Source organism: Panthera uncia (assembly GCF_023721935.1).
Source record: "Panthera uncia isolate 11264 chromosome B3 unlocalized genomic scaffold, Puncia_PCG_1.0 HiC_scaffold_1, whole genome shotgun sequence".
NCBI lineage: Eukaryota > Metazoa > Chordata > Mammalia > Carnivora > Felidae > Panthera > Panthera uncia.
This window is the reverse complement of record NW_026057582.1, coordinates 69,241,058-69,259,669: the sequence shown is the minus strand read 5'-3', so window position 1 is coordinate 69,259,669 and position 18,612 is coordinate 69,241,058. Positions and strand designations below refer to the sequence as shown.

The window sequence follows — 18,612 nt, the reverse complement described above, 5'->3', positions numbered from 1 at the left end:
TTCATATTGTTCATGTATATGCAATTTTCCCTAGTGAATGTTCACATCATTTTTCACACAGAGAAGTCAGAGAAAACTGACAGCAAGAAAAATAAAGTTGGATCATTCTTTTCATGTACATTTCTATGGTATGGCTTTTCTGTTTTATTAACATAATAAAATATGTTTTCTTATATTATGTAGTAACCAACTTGACATATAATTTTAATATATTTAATAAATGAAAATTAAAAAAAATTCCTAATTAGTTCAGTAAACATAGGTCTTTGGATTGAAATGCTGTTATCCTCTTAAGCCTCAGAAGTAAAAAATGTATTTTTCATGAATCAAAGAGTGTTTCTAAACTTTACATTGAGAATTTCCAGCTTGAATACCCAAAGACTGAGACGGAAAAGTGTTCTGAATCACAAATAAAGCAATTCCTTCAAAATCACCTCCTCCTTTTAAAAGCATGGTTGAAATTTCACTGAGTTAAAAAATATGTTTTCCCTTTAGATTTAGCTCTTAAAAATATTTGGTATATGATAATCCTTTACTCAGGGTCACTATCTGTAATTCGTTTTTACTGCACTTATTGTAGACTGTTTAGAATTCCATATTGTTATATAAATTACTTTTGAAACTACATTATGTTTCAGAACTATCTTTGTTGGCAATGATAATAAAAGATGGTCACTATATTACATTCATGCCATTAGGAAATAATTTTAAAGTGATTTTTATATATCTAGATTATAGAATATTCATTTTCTTTTTCTATCTTCTTAATGAATATAATCACCCACCAAAAATTCTTAAGATGATTACTGTTGCTTATTACACACCAGAAATAGTAATAAGCTTAAATAAACTAGGCTTCATAGTTTAATTTGAGAATAACTCATTTCCTTTTTTCCCCATTAACTATATACCCATAGACTTATTTTTATTCAGAGACCTTTTCTTACCATTTGAAAAACAGTGCACTTTGAATATTTATCATAATATTCAATTTAATGCTTTAAAGATCATAGCAAGTAAAATTCTCTGAGATTACTTGCCAATATTTCAATTTAATGAGAATAAAAAACTGCTTATAAAAATCTTGTTGTTTTCAAATGTCAAGAGTTATTAACAATGCCTTGTTTATGTTTGTAGATATGTTTTCTCCCTTCCTCATGTTCCTAATGTTTGTTTCTTTTCCAATTACAATTGGGTCTTAGGAAACACTTTAATGACAGCAAATAGACTTTCCTTCTACCCTGGAGAGCTAGGCTCTTATGTACTATGTTATGCTGAGTATCATTTTGGCTAACCTCTATATAGTGTTTGATACATGCTTTACAGTGAATAACTCTTGCCCAGAGTGGAAAAGCAATTTTGTGTCCTTGAGTTTCCATTTTGGATGCTTTTCAAAAACATCTTTAGATCATATAAATTTGGTAATCAGATTTCTACCAAACTAGTAACATATTATGTCTGTAATAAACTAAACACATTTTAGCAGAAACAAACAAACAAACAAACAAACATTGAACCATGTTTTAAATCTTTGCCTGTATACCAAATCATATGCATAATGATGATTACTTCTTACCCAAATTTGGAAACTAAACTTAAGAGCCAATTTCAGCAAAGGTATTGATTGTTCAAATTAGATGGGGTAATGAGTGTTTTAAAAATATTTTTTTCATTAGAGTTTTAAATATCCCACAACCAGTAGCTATGACTGAAATGACGGGTATTTTGAGGATTTATATGCTCACTTAATACTAATTGAAGTGCCATTTTTTCCTGTGGGATTGTTCAAATTACCCTTCACTTTCTGGTTTTACACTGGTGTGGAAACCTGACCAGAACTTTTAAATTCTAATAGGGATTTTTAACTGCCCAAGAGCTACCTTTGAATACGTAGTGTATGTTAAAATACTCACAAAGAATAAACAGTTATGTCTGCTGTGCAATTCCCCCCATTACTGAAATTGGGTAAATCATTTTCATAGCTTAAGGAAAGAATATTAAATTTGATACTGGTTCTGCCATTTTCAAGGAGTTATTTTAAAGAAAAAAAATGAAATTGATGCAATGTCAAAGCACTTTGTTAACTTTAGGGTAAGTTATAATCTTGTTGTAAAAGTGTGGGAATCTGCTGACTTATTAAGACCTTAAATTGTCTATTTAAAGAGTAAATACACTCTGTGGAATGCAGTATGGATAAAATTATTTCACAAAATATACCCCACAAAGACTGACAAAAATTCCTCTCATTTTCCTTATTGTATAACTTACCTTTGACCATTTACAATCTTTTAATACCTTGATTTTTATTTGCTTTCTTACAATTCTTCAACTAAGGAAGAGAGGCATACCTCAGAATTCTTTGATTAGCTTTTAAGAATTCTTTCTTAGAAGTAGATACTTATTACCTTAACAGTTTTCCAAATGAAATTTCTTTTTACTTTAAATAATGCATTTGCACTAAATCTTTTAAATATAAAGGTCTGTGGTGTTTTTTTTTTATTATGTGTTAACTTTTATAAATACAAAACAATAATAAATTTAAAAATAATTTACAAGGAAATTATTTATTTGAAATGTAAAACACTAAGCACTAAACACACAAAAACTTGCTGAGATGTTAGTCAGATTTTGTTAATGTTCAACATAGTATAATTATTGATGAGCTTCTAATTCTTCATTACTTATTCTTTTATTTATGTGATAAAGCAGCAGTATTTTAGACAAGTTTATGAAAGATTTAAATGAAATAAGACTTAATCTGATAAAGTTGTCAGTTCAATGAACTACTATCTCAAATAAAGTCATTAATTGCCAGTGTTCATTTAATTTCATCAGGTCTTTTTATCCATTGTAAGTTTTTCTGTAATAAACTTTTAGAATATTGTAAGAGTTCATTTTCTCTCATTTACTCATTGAAGTTTATGGGCAAAGAAAAATAATTTAAAAAGTATTTTCCTTAAGTGTTCATAAACATTCTCCTGTACCTGTAATTAGAATTCTAATTTTACTTCATTAATAAGCCAAGATTAAAAATTCACATCTTTATATAATCATTTTTTCTACTCTGATTAATTTAGGAAATTGTAGCTGTTTGTCAATATAAGTATTTCTTTTAATAATTTAATAAAAATCTGTTGTAATACCTTTATAGGATCACCCAGATGGAAGGGTAACAAATAAATGGGTATGAGAAAATATTTAATGTCTCTTTTTGTTTGTATTGTATGTAGGCATTTGATCTAAGTTTTCAAATTTAGGTCTTTATCTTAGGTTCCTTCATGTTCATGTATTTTATAAAGTGTATTCACAAAATTTACTAGCCTTTGATTTCCCTTTATTTTTAGAGGCAATTGATATTTATTGAAAATCTCGTCTCCTTGAGGTTTAATTTACATACTGAGAGTTAGGTATTTAAAACAAACATCGCATTTAACTTTTATATCCTGAGGTAATTGTGATCTCCATGTTGTACATATGATATCGACATCTACAAAATGTTCAGTAAGAGCAGAAGTGAAACTAAGATTTAAATCTCTATTTGTCTACTCTAAGGCCCTTTTCCTCTGTATCATGCATTGTTTGGATTTATATTGTCTAGTTGATGTTCTTTAGTTAAAACTTCTGATAATAAAACTTAACTTCTTAAGAGTCACAAACATTTTTCCTAATAATGAAAATAAGCACACTGATATCTACTGCTTTTTGTCTTTTTCCCAAAGGTTTATTTATTTTTGAGAGAGAGAGAGAGAGAGAGAACACAAGTGGGGAAGAGGCAGAGAGAGAGGGAGACACAGAATCTGAACAGGCTTTAGGCTCTGAGCTGTCGGCACAGAACCAGACAGGGGTTCTAACCCACGAACCATGAGGTCATGACCTGGGCTGAAGTCGGAAGCTTAACTGGGCCACCCAGGCACCCCTGACATTTATTGCTTTTATTTTGAGATTATAGAATCATATCTATAATTCTTAAATTCTTAACCATGTTTCATTTTAGATATCATTTATTCTGGAGAAGGGATTTCAATCCATATTAGGATACACAAACTATACTTTTTGCCTACAGCCTAGATTCTGCTTTAGGGAAGAATAAAAATTGGAGGATCTAATAAAATGATTTATGTGTCTTTTCATTTTGGAGAGCAAGGTGCAGGCAATAATTGTTTTGAGATTTAAATAGTTGTAATTTTCCTAGTAGGACATGCTATTGATTGATAATTATTATTTTGAGAGAACAGAATAATTATCCTATGACTGAATGGCCACACTAATCCTAAAATTTTGGTTATCACTCTAAAGTGTAAGGCAAACAGAATGTTTATAAGAAGGATTTTCAGTGATTATATACTTTTGCTTTTCCTGAAGACCTAAGAAAATAAATATATTATTAATAGTGAATATATAAAGGTTACTTCCTAACAGGAAAACAGCACCATTTGATGAAAAAGTTAGGACACATTAATTCTAATTTTTAGAAATTTAAAAAAAAACCCCACTTGGTATAAGGAATGTGATATCAAAATAATCCTTTTAAAATAGTTCAGCATTTCTAGGACTTAGAATTTTAAGTGTTGCAAATATCCTACAAAGAAATAAGTATCTCTGGATTTGTTAAATGTGATGATCAAGTTGGCTATGACAGAGTTAATTGGATTCTCACAACTGTTTTGATAAATAAGGAAAGATGAAGTATATAAAGAATGCATTTGACTGTCGAGAAGACCGGAAAAAAATGATAAACTATTAATGATAAGTTATACCAGATATGGATATTGCCATATATTTTTAACTTTCCTGCATCTCAGAAAGATAAAGGACAACAAGTGACAGACTGAGAATTATTATTGCAGAATTTTAAAAAATTTCCTTTAGATCTTACTCAAAAATGTCATTTCTAAATTTTTTATAACACATAACTTTTTATTTATAAGAACATATTAATAATTATTTTTAAACAATAATCTTTATAATTTAGTACAATAAATAAATTTAGTATAATAAATTTTAAAAATATGACAAAATGCTTCTTATAAATAAATACTTGAAAATTTAGATCACCAACAGAACTGTCAAGAAACAAAGTATTAGTACTCTCATGAATCTTGAAAGAAATTGAGATATAAATTCCATATGAGGTCATTTATTTTTCCAGATAGGTACTATTTATTCAAGTTAATATTAATGTGAATTAATTTTCTTTTGGTTTTAAAATGTACACTTTCTAAATAAATTTTAAACACATTCTGAATATACACTATTAATTTACTTTCTTCCCCACAGGTTTACAAGATAAACTACCTATGTCAATATTTTTAGACTTTGCATCATTTGCATTTGCATGTGCATATCATGTGCATTCTTCAATAGTTTGAAAAAACTTGTATCTTTTAATTGAAAAATACACCAAGTGAGAAAACTTTTTTAACTTCTAAGAACAAAGCTGACCAACAATAGCACTTAGAAATAGCTGAACCTGTAGTAAATCGCATCTTGTGAGCACTCAAAATGAAATAATATGAATTTTCTCTAGGCCCACAAAAGTAATCATGCATTGGACAGATAAAGAGATACACATCTATCCCAGGTAATTCCATATATCTCTGCCATGTCATTCCAACTGCTTAAGTGTGTTATTCCCATAAACATGCTTTAGTTCTCAAAAACTTATGGCTTTATTTCTCCACTTTTCAAAGTATCCCAAAGAGGCAACATGTGCTGTGACAGCCCTAAAAATACAATGTAAATGGAAACATCCTTACTAGTGTGTTTTGCTTTATATTAAAGTTATGGTTCTGAGTTTCAAACTATTTAAACATTTTGGAAACAAAAACACAACTTGTGTTAAAGTCACTTACTATTTAATATATTCTAATAAACTTTCTTTATAATTTTAATTTATAAATTTGAAATCTTTATGTTCTCAGTATAATGGGATAAATCCTCAATTTACTAATTTTAGCTTAGTGGAGCGAGACTCAACAGTTTATATTCTTCCATTTTCTAGGAAACAGGGATAAAATTAATACCTATACCTTCCAATATTGTGAGAATTAAAGAATAAAAGTATATTATGTATATTACAGAAGATAATATAAACATCAGTTATTATAATCTCACCACATATTGGGAAATCATTTATTAAAATACTTCTAATAATATTTGAGAGAAAAAATGTAGATACCTTTGTATTTAATTTTAGAAGCTCAACCTTTTAAATATACTTAATCATTAATGGCAATAGAGCCTGTGTTAATAAGGAAAATACCATAATGAATAAATGTTTTAACTGTAACTTTCTTTTTCTTAAACATTTGAAATGATATGGAGGCATGATAAGCTAATTAATTACACCAGTCTTACTATTTTACCACAGACAAGTGATGGCATTCATATTGTTAGTGAAAATAATGTACTCTCAATTCAAAATCACAATCAGTATATATACAGTATATGCAGAGAATATATAATCACAATTGAGAATTATAACTTACTATTCAGAAAAATGGGGATTTTGTATCTGTATTTTTTATTATCAACTTTGTGCTCTTGAATATAATACTGTGCTTAAAGTTTAAAAATTGGTGTAGGTACTTCTTCTCCATGATTTCTTCATGTCAGGATAAAACGGGATGCAAGTATGAATGAAAAAATAAAGAAAATAATCAAAAAGTGGGTGTGAATCTGTAAATATTTGATATAATAAAGATATAGGGGCAGTACTACCAATATAATAACATGTTTTTTCAATATCATTACATTTCACATGCCACTTCATTGGTAATTTGTGTTTATTTTTGCTTTTCACTTATAGGGAACCTATCAATATAGTATTAATTTGAAAATAATACCAAAGATATAACAAGCCCACAAAATGTGAAAATGCACAACAGAGATGATCTTATATTGTCATCAACCTCTGTATGCCGCAGCAATGTCAAGGCTTCAGAATGAGGTGTCCTTGGTTGGCTCAGGTCTCTGATTTGATTATTCTGCCACTCTTCAAAAGACTGGTTCTCCAGTGCTTTGCCTTCTTTCACTATTTCCCCCTATTTTTGTCTGAGCTATGTATTTAGAATACCTGACTTCATTCACAATGAAAAAATCCACAAGAAAACTAATACCTAACAGATTCAATGGCTGTGTAGAAGATATTTATTTTAGCATGCTGATGATGACTGGATCCATCAGTACCCATTATTCTTTCCAGAAAGTTAAAAAAAAGGGCATCATTATAATCACCTATCCAACTTTTAATTATCTTTAATATCTAGAGAAAAGTATTCTAACCAGTAAAAGTTAATGCATAAAATTAAATCCAGATGCGAAATAAATGATAAGTATAGTTTTTAAAGCTATTCAATTAACTAATCTTAAATGAACCAGTTCCTAAATAGGACAGACTACAAGAAAACTTTTTTTAAAAAGTCCTAAGAAAAGGTATTAAATTTTCACTGAATTCTTATGTTCAGAAATAACTACAGTGATTATTTAAAGCTTTGAAATTGTAAGTGTGTTCTTAAGACAATGAACAATAGTTGTATTTTGCTATCTGCTAGAATGTGTAAAATGTTTCATGAGTCTGAATATAAAAATGAATTTTATAAAGTTCTCTAATTTAGATTAAGCCTTTGTAGTGTATATAGAAGTAACATTTTCTAGAATTTATGAAGTTAAACTTCAGAGGAAGTTCAACCTCAAAGGTTTTTTTTCTACTGGCAAAGCAATAGGAAAATCTCATTGAAACTAATTGAGAATTTAGCTTTCCAAATAGTTTTTTATAGAACAAGTAACTTGAATGCAAATAGTCCTGATAATTGCCTCTATCCTCTATTTGATTGTTCATAAACATTCCCCCGCCACCCCGCAAGAAAACCACTACATACAATCTTGATGTTAAGATACAAATGTTAAATACTTGTAAGGGTTGTGTTACCTAAGTGGTGAATTTATTAATACTTTTTACTAAGGACTTGAACCCCACAAAAATTCTGTACAGAATTGACTGGGGAAGGTTATTACTTTTTATCCTAAGATATTTTTAGAAAATATGACTAGGCTTCAATTTATTAGATTCAAAATTGTTTTCTTTTCTGTTTTAAAATGAGATGTTAATTTGTACCCTGCTAAGATTTTTTAAAATTATAATTAGATTCTTGCCTATGCTTTAAATCCAAAAGTAATGGTTTATTTTACAATACAATTTCAGCATGGATTGGTCTCACTACAAGTATATGGTCTTCCCATAAACCGAGCCATTTGCAGCATTTATATCCTAATATAGGCAATGTAAAATATATAAATAACCTAAAATAATAAAATCTATCCAAGATGTTTTGGTAAATATACCAAAATATTATTAATACATTACTTTTTATCTACTAAAGACTTGATATATATTAATATTTTTAAAAAATGATATTACATTAAAAGTGTGGAAATTTTGAGAAGTCATTAGTTTGAAATTTAGGTTACAATAATTCCTTTCAAGAAAAAAATAAGATAATTACTCACCATCTTAATATTGGCAGAAACACTATTTTTGTTATTGATCAAAAGCTATAAAATTGTTTAAGCCAATGAATATCTTAGAAAATGCTTTAAGTTTTTGTAAGCCAGATCTCCCAAAACATTTTCCTAATAAAATCAGATTGGTAAAGTCAAAGACTTCATTATAATTTGAATGCTCTTTGTAGTTCAATAGGATTGGAATACTCAGTTGAGTCCTTAATCAAAAGCTTAGCATTTCTGCTCTAGCAGAAGGACAATTAAAAAATATGTGTGTGTGTGTGTGTGTGTGTGTGTGTGTGTGTGTACTTAGTATATTTTTCATCTACAAGGCAGTTTCTATTAAATGGGGACTGTACATTATTTAGTAACAGAAATAGAGACTATTTTACCCTAAAACATTTTCAACATAAATTATTATAAGGTCACAATTCAAGGGAAATATATATATTTTATACAACAATTTCAATCATAATGTGTAAATCACATTAAAGAAGATTGAGGCACTGTGGTTCAGAAGAGGCAAAATTTCTTCATTGCTATATATAAAGAAGTCAGTTATCTATATCAAATAATCTTTTTATTATCAACCATTTGAAAGTGTGATTTCACTTATTTTTTTGCGCTTTTCTTTGATACTGAATTAAAGCTGATACAAATTGGCCTTTAATTGTTTGGGGCAGTGGCCAAACTGATGTGATTGGGGAGGGGTAGAGAAGTGTAGTTTTTTTGTAAAAATTCTTTAATTATTTCATGGAGGTAAACATACTTGAATGCTAAATACCTGGCCTTTTCAAATAAATGCAGACCTACCTTGATTTTCACAGTAAGCCTCTATTAATTTCCATGAAACAATGTTTTCACAAATGTAAGGCAAAACAGATGTTAAATTACTTAAAAGAACTCATAATTTAAATAATTAAAACTAATTTGTGTTTAAAGCTATTTGCAGATTTATTAGAGAAACAAATACAAATATGCATTTCTACAGAACTGGTTTTTTTTCCAAAATGAGCTTAAAACTTGTTCCACAGTTTTTACTTGTTTATATATCTATGGTAACCCAAGTATTGGCTTCTGTACCACTTGTAATGAGACAATTGCCCTTCCATTGCAATTATAAAAAACTATTTAAAAAAAAATTCGGCACATACACGTTAAATATTTTTCCTTAAAAAAATAATCTAATCAAAATATTGAATACTTTAGATTTAAACAATATTTTATTTACAAATCTGATTTGATTACTTTATTAATTACACAAGGTAATGCTTCAATTTTCAAGAACAGTTTTTTTTTTAAATATATAGACCAGTGGAATGATATCTAGTAATATGTACTACACTTCATTTTTTTCAAAATTAACATGACAAGTTTTCTAATACTTTCATTTTTTTGGAAAAAAATGTTATTTTATTGGGGCACATATCTGATGAAACAAAAAATAACATGCAGAATTCCAAAAATAATCTGTTAAAGTAATATGATACTTACCCTTTATGTAATAAGACATCTATGAACAACAGTGCATAACAATATTATGTATTCATGTTTATGAGAAACCAAGCAGGAGGCAAAATGAGTTCATTCTGCTTTCTAATCATGTGCAATTTCATATGGCTGTTTGCATCATTTAAATAAAGTGTGTACATTAAATTTCTAAGACTGCATTGCACCCAAAATTATTATGGATAGCCATGCTTGCCCTGTATTTAATGAGTGATGAATTTCTCCTACTAACAGAGTAACTGGTCTCAAATCGTGTCTGTGATGTAAATAGTATTAAATTATATTTTCATTTCTTTCAATTGCTGCCTTGGAAAGCAAAAATTCCCTTCTTGGAGAAGACTTACAGTAAGTAAAATTTACTTAAGGACTCAGTGAGGAATCAGCACGTGAATTAAGAATGCAATATAAGAATGGATTAAAAAAATGTGATTATCAGTACCTTTGTTGAAACCTATTACCACCATTAAAATTTCCAAGGAAAGATAGGGCCTGTAACATAGGGATTCCATTCATTGTTAAATTACTAAAATCTACCAATTTAATGCTTTCATACTGTTTATTTTTTTCCAATAGAAAAATAAATCTCATACATTAGAAGTGGTACACAAAAAACTGGGATAAAATTTATCAGATTCTTGATAGCACCATTTACACATTCTTAAAGTAAACATTAATATGCACTTTCTTAGAAAGCGATATAAATATATAATACAGGACTTGCTAACCTCTGTTAACCATCTGAATACGATGGAATAATCTATCTCTACTGTGCAGGTAGGCTGTGCATGGTGGTGTGGCAATATAATTTTAAAAGTTTGTTACAGATGTGATGGGAAGCTGGAAGGAGTCGAATAAGCAGAAAAAAGAGCTTAGATCTATTGTAAGCAATGAGTCGAAATGAGCCGTTACAGGTTAGAATTTATCTTTGTTTCTGATCATTCAATGAGAAAATGACTTCCACAGAAATAGATACATTTAACTGTTTCAGGAGTGGGGTGGGTGAGGTGAAGTAGGATTGAAAGTCCTACAGGTAATAGCAATAACTGGAAGTGCAGACGAAATTGGTCTTCAGTGCAAAGAGGAAGGCAGCCGTTTAAAAAGTCTAGGTGCAATGTTGTGGTGCTGAAAGAAAAGCTCCCAGTGATAAAGGAAAAAAAATAAAAACTGCAATGCAACTTCAAGCAGTAATTTTGTGGTGCTGAAAGGACAGCTCCCAGTGTTGAGGAAAAGATCTTGGATCTAGAATGAGGTGTCCAATCTGTATGATAAACAGCACACTGTGTCTCAGAGCGCCCATTCAATCTCAGTAAGTAAATGAAATATTGATTGAAAGTGACCCTGAAACAGAATGCATTAAAAAGACATAGAAAGCTGCAGAACTGAGGTAATTCGTATTCAGCATGTTCACCAGCCTCCCTATAGCAAAACAAGTCTATAAATAGTTGCATTTCATAAGATGTTTGGCCCTTGTATCATCAGTTTTCTCCATTTTGGATCAGTATAGCTGAACAGCCATTGTTACATGCCTACCTGTGGCAGTATGAAGCCATACTAATTTTCTTGCAGTAAATTAAAGCATCACATCACAAATCAATTCTACATGGTCTATAAATTTCAGAGAATAACTTTTTAGACAGCATGAAGCTGATTTACACATAATGCACACAAACCCTTATCTGTTACCATAAATTAAAATGTAAATATCTTCAATTTAGCTTTCAGTTTTAACTAACATATAACCATGCCAACTAGCAAAAGTTTATAATTCCCATTTACAATTGAAATTGAACTGAGTGCATTTTCAGTAACACTAGCTAATAAAATACACATAATTGTTTAAATGGTTTGGCTTCAAAGTAACATTAATTCCAGATGAAATGCATGGGCTCCACAGTGGACTACTGGAATTTTGAAATAAAAGGTTGAAAATTTGCTAAGACTGAACAAAACATTTTAAAGACCCAACATTTGAAATGCTTCTAATACACATCCTAGATCACTTCCTTTCTCTTTTTCAACTAAGTGGGGCCCCAATCTTCGCCTTTGTTCACTGCTGACTCTGAGACAGCATGGTGAAAGAAATTTACATAGATATTATTTACTGTTAATGTATTATAAATGATCTGAGACTTGTGACATGCAAGGAAAAAATGAGACGGGAGACAAGTGATGCTACATGATGAACTAAGCACATTTATAATGATAAAATGAGTAAATATAATAGCGGCAATGCTAACCACTGATTCCACGAGATACACTATTTGTCAAAACTTACACAGCTACAGAGTATCGACGATAAATAGTCATTACCAATTAACACAGTTTACTACAGCTTTTCTCTTTCATTTAAACAAGCATATCATTCCCTTTTAAAATCATTCTCTAAATAAATATTTAGAGATAGAGAACTCTAAAATGAAATAACAGTCCAATGTTAAAAACTAAAAAAAAAAATGAATCTACTCTTACAGTTTGACAGAAATGAATTATTAATAGTGGAAGGGGAAGGGATCAGGAAATAATTTCAAGTTCTCAATGTCCAAAAGTAAATTGCACAGTAAATCAATATGAAATGAAGAGTCCATATAGTTCAATGAACAAAAGGGAAAGTTCATGAGGACAAAGATCACAGTTCAGAGAGAGGCTGGACGAAATTCAGACATGGAGCATCACACTCATTGTTCTTTAATTGGTTGCACAGAAAGGAGCAGCTGGGATGCCATTTAGCTTGCTAGGATGGACGTAATCAATGGGTTGAAGTTGAGATGGAAGTAATTCTCTTTTGTAATTCAGTTGCTCAGCCAGATGATCCAGAGGTAGCCAGCATTTTATTTTTGTCCATTGAATTTAAGACTGCATGCACAGCATGAGGAGGTGCTTGGGGATGGATGCCCCTATGAGTGGCCTTGAGTGGGCAAACTCAGAGGTTAACAGATGGTGTGTCAAATGGCCTGGACAGTTGGCACTCAGGAGAGGTACAGAAGAGGGTGACAGTTGTTGGGTCTTGGGAACAAAGGCTTACTTTGAAATGACCTGTCAAAAAGCCTGACAAAGGTAGATCACACTACCTCTCAAGATAAACTGCCTCTTCTAAATAAGCATGCAGGAAATACTGTCTGGTTGGTGACATAAAAATGCTCCACAAAACATGCAAATTACCGAGTATTAGAAACTGCATTGGCTGCTAGCGCCATGCTGCAAAGACTCCATCATGGGAGCAAACAGCTAAATCACAGATAGCTTCACAGTAAAATCTACATTCACAATACTAATAGGTTTCTAGTGTTAACAAATTATACACAATTATAAGCTCTTAAAATGCAACATACTTATCAAGCAGTTGCAGATAATGAAACATTATCAGCTATCAATAATTTGTTGGCACTTTCACTTTTGTTTATAAAATTTCCAATACACTGTACCACAGTTATGTGTCTAAACAGTGAGGATGTTAATGGAGTAATGACTGTTCTACTGGCCAGGCGATGGGATCAGTAGTGAATTCAGTGCTTAAAAACAAATGTACAAACCTCTGAAGAGGTGGGACTCCATGTGAGAACTTTTGTTGAACTTACAAATGATGAAGAATGGGCCATGGCCAGCATGCAGCATTATTTCCATTGTCTAGTTCAGATGGAGAACAGGTGCTTTTATTGATCTGTAAACTTACCAATATAATTTTCCACAGTTTTAACCTTTTAAATATTTTACAGTGCTTTTATGCAACTATATTGCTTTTTGATCATTTTAAATTTAAAACTTATTTTCAAAATATTGTTTCCTACTTCACTGTGCCCTAAGCAGGAAGTAAGACTTACATGACAGTGCTTTGGCCTCACTCCATTTTAGGTCACTGACCCACCATACTCAACCTAACAGTAGTTAATTTAGTGTTATCTAGAACTAATACTGAAAACTATACGCATATCCCTGTCTACATTCAATCATTAAACTACAATAATGCTGGTAAAATGGCAGGCTTAAATCTTACACTAGAAACACCTCTGACAAATATACACAAGCAAAGTATAGAGAACAAAACAGATCAAGAAAAAATTCTTTCTATGAAACATCTGGTAAAACACATATTATTTACATATACACATTGTCAACATAGTCGCATTCATTTGCATAATTATATATTAATAACAGAAAAACTTCACTTCTGCAAAGTACAGTACATCCTTCTTGAAAATGGGGTAAAGGAGGGGTTAAAACAATCTGATGTACAATCGGGGCACTCAACCCACTTTCTGAGGATTGGCAGCCCGAACTCCTTGCTCATATGTGATCCTTTGTGTAATTAAATACTGAGCAGCCTGTGTTGCAGCTGGTGTTCCAGTAATGGTTACCTTCCGATTCCTTGTGCCAGGTACGAATTCTCCTTTTTTGGAGATCTGTATCCTTGCACCAGTCAACTCCTGGTATTCCACTAATGTTTTCCCTCCTTTGCCAAGTATTGCACCAACTAAGTTTTCTGGCACTGCTATTTCAACTACATCCTTTGATCCATCTGTGGATTTTTCTGTTCCTAGAATGGCACTGGCAGCTAGGGGAGAAGCAGCTCCAAAATATCCATTGGTTGCAGCAGTAGCAGCAGCCAGGCTACCTAATGCAAATGTCCCCGCCGTACCACCAGCTGTGCTGCCACTGGCTGAGGCTTCACTGGCATAGGTGGCCAACAAATTGGCTGCTGCTGCTGCTGGGTTGGCACTGGCAGCTGCTGCAGCCAAGGCCCCTGTTGCTGCCGCTTGACTGAGACCTAAACCTAATGTGTTGAGATTATATCCGTAGCTGGCTAAAGTATTAAGTGCAGAGGTGATGGCCACCAGGTCATTGCCTGTGAAGCCAGATAAAACTGCTGGAAAGGCTGCAACGCCAGCAAGGTTAGCATGTCCTAATAGCCCTGCGGCTGCTGCAGCGGTTGGTAACACTTCAGCAGTGTTTGCATAAGGAGATCCGGTTGGATTGGAATTTGCCACTGGACCTGTAACATTGGCATAACTGATATTGAGACAGCTGCCACTCTGTGGATCCTCTTGTATCTTCTGGATGATAAGTTCAACAGCTTTTCGGTTTTGTTCAGGTTCTCCACTCACAGTGACAACCCTCTCTTGCAAGTTGATCCCATCAGGTTTCTGGGAAAGCTGCACCCAAGCCCCTGACTGCTCCATTATAGCCTTCACAGTAGCACCTCCCTTCCCTATTATCAGACCTGCTGTGCTGTTGGGAACTATAATCTTTACCTGTAATTAAAAAAAATACGTATAAATAATACTTCTGTTTTGCGCATATACATTATATTACTTTGCTATCCTAGCAAAAGTAAAATAAGTGAAAATTAATTTAAACATAATTTATGAAAGACAGAAATAGCACAACTTCTAAAGTGACTTTTATCACATTTTAATACACTTAGCTTGTAAAATCAGAATTTTTAAAAGAAAATGCAATTTTCAGTTTAAAATTACTAAACAGAATTTTCCTTGAGATTTGTTGCATTTTGCAGTACAACTTCTAAGAAATTAGTATGTTTTAAAAAGAGGGTATCATAACTATACATCAATGGTAACATTTTTATATAGCTTCAAAATAAAAATAATGTGGATATTCTTCACCTATTGTAGCTTTAAGAATACCTTTGGTCTAAAACATATAAAAACAAAGAGTGCAGGATTATGATGCAAAGTTAGTAAAGATAAAAGTAGTAAAGTTCTAGCTTGAGTCCATTCAAAAAATTAATTTCATGTTCCTTATCACCTAGTAATTTTTGTGTTATTCAAAATTTACTTGTTTCATGACTAATATTTTCTGAAATCAATAATTACTAGTAGTATTTTGATTTTTCACCTAAACTGACACACAACATATAACTATAAAAATAACAAATATTTCTAAATAATTAATATAAAAAATTTCAGTCACTTTGAGGTAGGTCTTGAAGGCTATTTGAGAATATTACCTGGCTGTTCTACTTAAATTTGTAAAATGACTATTTTAGTTAGATACTTTTCTTTCTGGCAGTAATAGCTACATTTTAAAAAATAGGGCTTACAACCATATTATCAAAGGTGACTGAAAAATTACTGGAGTCACATGAATATTTACAATGATCCAATGTGACCATATGAAGTATAGGCATTTTAGCTAATTTGTATTGAAACATCCACCCACGAAACCCAGCCTAGTTTGATTTATTTAAGTACAATCAAATACTATTATAGAAAGTATAAAATCAGTAGGGTAGTTACCATAACCCCTGAAATTAAAATATAAATATTAAAATTTTTATTTTGGTGGCACAAAGATCCCCATGGTGTTGTTTTATGACTCCTTGGGTAGGTCAGAGACTGTGAGTGCTGTGTCGCTGACAAAGCGCTAAAGGAACCGCCTTCCCCGTTCTAGATATTAAAATGGGCAGGTTGAAATAATTTATTGAAAAATGAACAGGAATTAGTTGAGATATTCTATGAAATATTTCACCAGCTAGTTTTTAGCAAGTATTGCCATGCTCTCTTTAAGACAAATATTTTAAAGAAATAACAGCCATGCAATTTTGCTCTTGAAGGTAGCAGGCAGTGAAAGTATAAATTCAAATTCCAGACTGGGTCATCTCATAAATATGTTTACATGTATTAACACACATGTACATTCACGCACAACTTTTCTTTTCCACACCTACAACTGATAGGAACAGGATTTTGTTTCATTCCAGTTTGTGTGTAAAATAATTTCATTTTAAATGGAAACAACCTAAACTGTCTAGAAACATTGTTTAGAAATATCAAATATATCCTTCATATCCCCGATTAAGTGCATTGGATTTCAAGAGGTAGACAGAGAAATAATTTTTTAAAACATGTTAATTTGTTAATTTTGTTCACAGACCTTTTTTATAGAAACATATGTTTGAAATGCTATATAGTATGTTAGTATTATAATTAGAAAGTTAAACCATGATTACCCCTTATATTAATTACAAAGATGAATTAGAATCATCCTTCTATTTTACTGTGCACATGAAGTATTGAGAAAATGTACTTTTAAGGTTTAAATATGTGAATGTTAAATATGATATTTTACAAATAAGTACTTCTTTTCAAAATCAGAACATTTTTTATACAGTTGAAAACATTTATATACTGGCAAAATGTAGTGTTTTAACATAATTTTTATGTTTTAACACAATTTTTGCAAAGAAAAATATATTAATTAACCAAAACTTTCAAAAGAACTGTTCTTCAATTAGCTTAAATTCTAATATCACTTTTGTTTTGCCCAGCGTGGTAATTACCTGCATGATTATAGTCCAAGAAGAGACGAGCACATGAAAGTTTAACTATGGGAACTGTTCTACACACTGTCAATAAAAAGTAATGAAATATATAAATTTAAAATATCTTAAAATCACCTTACGCTTCTATGAGATGTGGAAAGGTAATACTAATTTCTACTACACTGCACACCAGTCCACCAGTCTTCTACTATATTTACTGTTCTATTCTTCCAAAAGAACTTGCAGATGTGTGCAAAGTACTTTCATTATTGCACATTAGTCTGTCCTTTCTTTTATTTGTCCCATTAGTCATTTTTCTTTCTTTTCAATATCCAAAGATGCTGAAATAATGCATAGTTCAGAAATGGTGTGTAAACTTTTCATAAAAGTAAACATCTTGCAAAATATCTGTCTCTTTGTGAACTGAAAAATGACACCATCCCATCTATCTTTATATTAAAGATATCCTTCTAATACAAATTAGACACACACACACACACAAATAAAGTCATCTTTATGTAATAAGTACTATTCCCTGGATTTTAGTTTTAACTATTTGAAATTATCTTATATAAAATACTGTCAGCCATAATGGCTATTTTATCAAATAGTGATGTGGTCCCCAAATTTTGTTGGTAGAACTTACATCTGTCCACATATAACTTAATAAGGGTGTGTTATGATTTAAGAGAAAGTATTAATGATTGCATATTCATATTAGTAGTAGCACTCCTTAATTTTAGATAGTAATAATTCTACATAAGATTACTGATCTTAGAAATTAAATTAAAAAATTAAGGAAAATATAAATATAAAAAATTATTAAATTCCAAATAAAAAAAATATAAATACTGAATAGCCTAGCCAAAGGAACATGTCACCCAACTTTTGTTTTTGGCCCAAAAAAATGAAAAAGCTCTCATGGGGCTCCTGAGTGACTCAGTCAGTTAAACGTCTGACTCTTGGTTTTGGCTCAGATCATGATCTCATGGTTCATGAGTTTGAGCCCCACGTGGGGCTCTGCGCTGACAGTGCAGAGCCTGCTTGGGATTCTTTCTCTCTCTGTCCCTGTCTCCCTCTACCCCTCCCCTATATGCTCTCTCTTTCTCTCAAAATAAATAAATAAAATAAATACATACATACATACATACATACATACATACATACATAAAATTTTTAAAAGATGTGGAACCTTTAAAAAAAAACCTCTCAGATTTATACTTTTTTTCTTGAAGAATTAAAAAATATGTATGTATCTATTTGCACACTTAATATGGACACTAACAAGAAACACACTCTGAAAATGAGAAGTTGAGACAAAAAGA

General features: G+C 31.2%; 1 protein-coding gene across 4 annotated transcripts in view; it reads right to left on the bottom strand.

Annotated features, from left to right (window-relative positions):
- Positions 1–12,184: 12,184 nt before the first annotated feature.
- NOVA1 (NOVA alternative splicing regulator 1) overlaps positions 12,185–18,612 on the bottom strand; it is a 150,066-nt gene continuing 143,638 nt past the window's right edge. For all 4 annotated transcript variants that reach the window (XM_049612965.1, XM_049612967.1, XM_049612966.1 and 1 more), the window contains one exon: positions 12,185–15,257. In XM_049612965.1, coding sequence (XP_049468922.1) covers positions 14,253–15,257 — 1,005 coding nt within the window. In that variant the 3' untranslated portion in view covers positions 12,185–14,252. The remainder of the gene's footprint in view (positions 15,258–18,612) is intronic.